This window comes from Montipora foliosa, chromosome 13 (genome assembly GCF_036669935.1).
Source record: "Montipora foliosa isolate CH-2021 chromosome 13, ASM3666993v2, whole genome shotgun sequence".
In the NCBI taxonomy this organism is placed as follows: domain Eukaryota; kingdom Metazoa; phylum Cnidaria; class Anthozoa; order Scleractinia; family Acroporidae; genus Montipora; species Montipora foliosa.
The window spans coordinates 38,515,978-38,520,977 of NC_090881.1; the positions used below are offsets into that span (position 1 = coordinate 38,515,978).

General features: G+C 39.3%; 1 protein-coding gene across 1 annotated transcript in view; it reads right to left on the reverse strand.

Annotated features, from left to right (window-relative positions):
• LOC137983203 (B-cell receptor CD22-like) overlaps nucleotides 1-5,000 on the reverse strand; it is a 63,027-nt gene that overhangs the window by 8,447 nt on the left and 49,580 nt on the right. Inside the window, exons 7-8 of the mRNA XM_068830390.1 lie at nucleotides 4,554-4,823; nucleotides 4,109-4,369 (exon numbers count right to left, since the gene is read on the reverse strand). Coding sequence (XP_068686491.1) covers nucleotides 4,109-4,369; nucleotides 4,554-4,823 — 531 coding nt within the window. The remainder of the gene's footprint in view (nucleotides 1-4,108; nucleotides 4,370-4,553; nucleotides 4,824-5,000) is intronic.

A 5,000-nucleotide genomic window follows, 5' to 3' on the forward strand; every position in this document is an offset into this window, starting at 1 on the left:
CGAGAGTCATTTCCAGATCAAGATGTCCTTTTCTTTCAACGAGAAATTGGATAACTTGCAGTACAATCGTGGACACAATTGCTGCCAGGAAGTCAATAAAATACGAGCCAGCCAGCGTTATCCCCCCAACCTCCTCATCCCCTTACAATGTTGATTTCAATTCCGGAAACGTTCGGAAATGCTGGGGTTGGCTTCAACATTGCTTGTGGTGGAGGAAGAGGAGGGTAGGGAGGGAGTTAAGAGGCTACTACGAGATATTTAATATGAGACTTATTAAGGCACTAGTTCCTTTAAATAAAGCAATGTTTTGGCGATCATTGTTGAAGATTTCCCAGGAAATTGTGGCCACCACCGTAGATCTGGAGATAATATATTTAATACCTTTTTCAAAACTAAGGTGAGCTTAGTAAAGGGGCTTCGATTTGAATAAAACCATAATAATAGTGAAATCAATTATAAACGGTGTAAAACAGGTACCAGGTACCGAAGCAGAAAATACGTAAAACAAAAGAATCAAAGACAGAAAGCAAAACAACTCCAAATAAAGACTAATCCCAAGTGACCAAAAACACAATGCATACCGTTACCTGGAGAAACACCCAAAAATAAGAGTAAATAGTCACCTACACGCCTTTTTTGTCGACAAAAGGACCTCTTTATTATCTTTATAAGCAAAATTATTATCTTTAATTCTTTATCAGCTTGGGGATTATCTTATTATCTTGAGGATGGGTGATATGGATGGTCAAAACATAGCAACGAAATATAGCCCTTGACAAAGGGCAGATGTTAGGTTCAGGGTTTCCATCAACTGGACATGAAACTAGTTTTGTGCTTCCTTCAGGCACCGAATAATTCCCTCCCCTACCTGTAGCTTCGGTAGCATCTATAAAGAGAGAAAATAACAAGATCACATCATACAAGAGGTTTCAAGAGGTTTGTAGTTTTGTTTCTGTTTTTCTTCATTTTTCTTTTTTTTTGCTTTTCCTAAATGTATTTCCTTTGGATAAATTAGTTTTATGTATGTCATTATTTTCTTCTTATCTACTCCATTATTTGTGTGTGTGTATGTGTTACAAAATGACCCAGAAAATGCAAGCTCATAATACACTGAATTACCCAGCTCGTTTAGTTTATACTATTCTGAGTGTTTTTTTGACTGATCTCATTAATTTATTGTATTCTGTAAAACTCTTTTCTAATTTGGCAAATAAATGGATAGTTGTTGTTGTAAGAGGTGCACTGCATTTTTCGTTAGTGTACCAACAGAATGCTTCAGTATTCCTTAGGAGGAATACTGAAGTAGCAGGCCTGCACATTCAGCTGTTTAATTAGTCTTACGCTCTACTCATATAATTCTGTATTATGAGCATTAACTACAGACACCCTAACACTCACTCGTCTTAGCTTATTACTTTCACTAGTCCACTATCCGAACATTTTATTCACCATTTCTTTGACCTTTGAGGGTCTTTTTAGGTACAATAAAGCTGCAAACGAGCGTAAACTGAAATCCCAAATGGTTGGAGACAGAATTGTGCTATTTACATGTGAAGCCAAAGACACAGTGTTATATAAACCAGGGACTACCCAGAGCAATTCCAGATGCTGGACCGAGTACCCTAAACATGAAATCACATTATAACCATTTGGCATCCATATCTCGACGGAATTTGACCGTCCGGGTGAAAGGAGTCCTGACAAGGACTGTTGGCAGTGATTGACGTTTCAGCAACCCTTAGTGGAAGTCATCTTCACATTAAAGTGAGGGTTGGAAATTCAAATGAAAGTAGGGATGCTCAAGTCTGTGTTGTAATAAGTAGTTGGAAAAATCATGTGATTGGTTGTGAGGATGGTCAGTGGTGAATGGTGTATTGCAATCCGGGTTGTAAGTCGAGGTAGGAGTAGACTTGTAAGGTGAGAAGAAAAAGTTGTCTGTAGTTAATGTTTTCTGTTAAGAAATCATTTGAAAGGCACAGGTACAGGTTGGCAACGGTTTAATGTAGTTTTCTCTAAATATGTATACCAGCTTTCAAGTGTAAGTCATAGGTAATAGTTCGTACAGGTGGTTAAGTACTATGCAGAGTCGCTCTCGATAGTGTGTTTTGCTTTGTTTTTTTTTACTGGTGTTCAGCAATAACATTACTGAGATCACCATTCTTGGTCGCTCGTTCGTGTTGTGTAAGTTATGTGCTTAGGTTCCTGCTGGCTTCACCAATGTACGTAGCCTGACAATCGCAGCATGTGATCTTGTATATTGCTCCCTGTCTGTCCCTGGGTTCACCTTTGTCACTGAAATCACTTACTGAGAGTCGCAAAGTCGTATAGGTCTGTGGGCAACGCGTATGTTGTAAAGTTGTTGTATGTGTGCGATAGTTTCAGAAGTCCGTCTTATGTGTGGTATTGTAGCTGTGGCAATGGTTGTAGTGGTAGGACTGTTACCATTTTGTCTGGTGGGTGTGTTGCGTTTGACGAAATCTGTTCTATAGTCGTTCTCCTGTTGTGCCTGACGATGTTGGTCAAATTCAATGAGGTACCTCCTTCTACAATGTAATTTGAGTTATCATAGGGCCCGTACGTCCCCACGCGACCTTTCATTGTAAAACTATTGTTAAAATCCCCGTATGAGGGCCGTACGCATTAGCGCGAGCGGGGCCGGAAAAAGCCATAACGCCCTACTAGGAACACGTACTGCTCCGTGCGATGCGATTTTAGAGGATTTCGTCACTTTTAAACATCCAAGTTATTTACAGCCAGAAAAGCAAATGCAAAGAACATATTAGATAAATTGTCTTTGTAAATTTTTGTTACTTATTTTCTCCAAACTTCAAATTCTGAGTGCTCATGAATAGTGTAAAGAGCCCATATGATAAAATGGTTATTGACAGAGTTTAGGTCGGGCCGGACAGGAAAATATTTAGCCCTCAGTCTTGGCGCATGGATCTCCCTGCGCTCGGTCCGTACGCCATGACCACGGGCCAAATATTTACCCGTCCGGCTCTTCATCTCAGTCAATGAGTACATAGTATTGACCCAAGAAAAAATGCGGTCTGGAAGGCCAGAGGAGATGCTATTAACCCACCCCCTCCCCTGATAACTAACCCCCACCACCACCGCCGGAAAAACAAAAGTTCTCCCATTTACCTCTCGCTTTTTCGAAATCCAGTCCGTTATCAATTTTCATTTGGTAACACGATAATTGAACTTTCTGATAAAGTAACAGACTTAGGTTTCATACTGGACATAAGGAACTTGACTTAAGACAGCATGTCAACGATATTTGCAACAATGCTATCTCCGCGATAAGATTAATTAGTCGATTTGGAAAGTACATGCCCCAAAGTAATCTTAAACGTATTGTAAATGCTTTTGTGATTTCCTGCATCGACTACTGCGATACCATTATTTATGGACTTTCTACGGTGACAGAAACCAGTCGGAGAGACCACATTATTCTAGCTAGTGACCTAACAGGAGGTCAATACAGATTCTTAAGCACTAGTGCTTAAGAATCTGCATTGGCCTCCTGTTAGGTCACGCATGACTTTTAAGGTTTTACTCTTAACCTATAAAATTCCGAATGGACAATCGCCTAGCTATCTTGCTTCGCTTATCAGTTCTTATAAATCTGTTCATTCTTTACGTTCAGCCATTCATCTACTTCTACAAGTTCCAAACGTCATGACAGCCACTTATGGTCAAAGAAAATTATCTTATTGCGCCCAAAAACTATGGAATAGTCTGCCTAAATCTTTAAAAACGTCTGAGAGTGTAACTATTTTTAAGAAGAAACTTAAAACATTTTTTGTGACTATTTTAACCTGTAGATAGTCATACGATTTTATTTACTTATCTTAACCGAGATGTGAAAATGTTTTTAGCTTCCCGCTGTAAGCGAATTGGGCATTTTAAATGCGCTGACAAATACTTTGTCATCATTATCATCATCATCATCATCATCACCATTGTTATTACTAACCATCGTGCAATTCTTGACAGCCACTGATGCAAGGACTCAAAAACCTACATCTGGTGGCTCACTTGAGAATGGTCAAATTTCTCTAATGCTTCATTAATTAAGCTTAAGAGGGCGAAAAGATGTCCTTACACTGCACATCAATGGTTCGAACTGAAGACCACTTTTCCCCACAGGTGTTGTTTGCATTGCAGATATACTCCCCAGTTGCCTCTTTGCTGATGTTAGTGAAGTTAATCCATTGGCTTGATATTATTAACTCATTTACATTCAATTTTGACCAGGTAACAGTAGGCTGAGGGTACCCAGACGCATTACACATTAAAGACACACTGCCACCTTCTGTAAGAGTCTCCCTGCCACTTTTAACATGGACAGATACCTGAACTGGAACTGAAAAAAAGAGAATCAAAATGTGGAAGAGCAATACAAGAATCAATGCTTCATGTTATACAAAAATTATAAAGGCAAACATGACAGTCTACATTGTATTGATTAACAGCAGTTGTAACTTCAATATTAAGTGCACATTGCAAAAGGCGACTGAATATTTTATTACAATCATGATCAAACTCACCATTAAAGGTTACAGTAACACCAGAGCTTGCCACATTTCCCAAGGAATGCAAAGCCCTACAGCTATAGATATGGTCTCCTTTACTCGATATGTTCTCAATCCATGTTCCTCTGCTGCTTGTGTCTACAATTTCGTGGCTCTTAAAAAGTTGGTAGCTTTCCACAGGTGGATTGGCTTGAGATGCCTCACATGTGAAATTCACCAGCAGGGAAGCAGAACAGTTTTTGTTCTCTGTTGCGTTAGCAACCAGCCTGACTGAGGCAGGGTTATCTGCAAACGTTTTATAGCTGATGTTATTGACATTGAGCACTTCCTCTTGCAAATTAAAACTTCAATGTAAATGCAAATCAAATGCAAATCAGCTGCACATGTCAATAGACTACTGGTCTTCTACCACAGCTAGGGTTTATAAATTTGCTGCACTTGTCAGTTTCTATCACGTGTTTT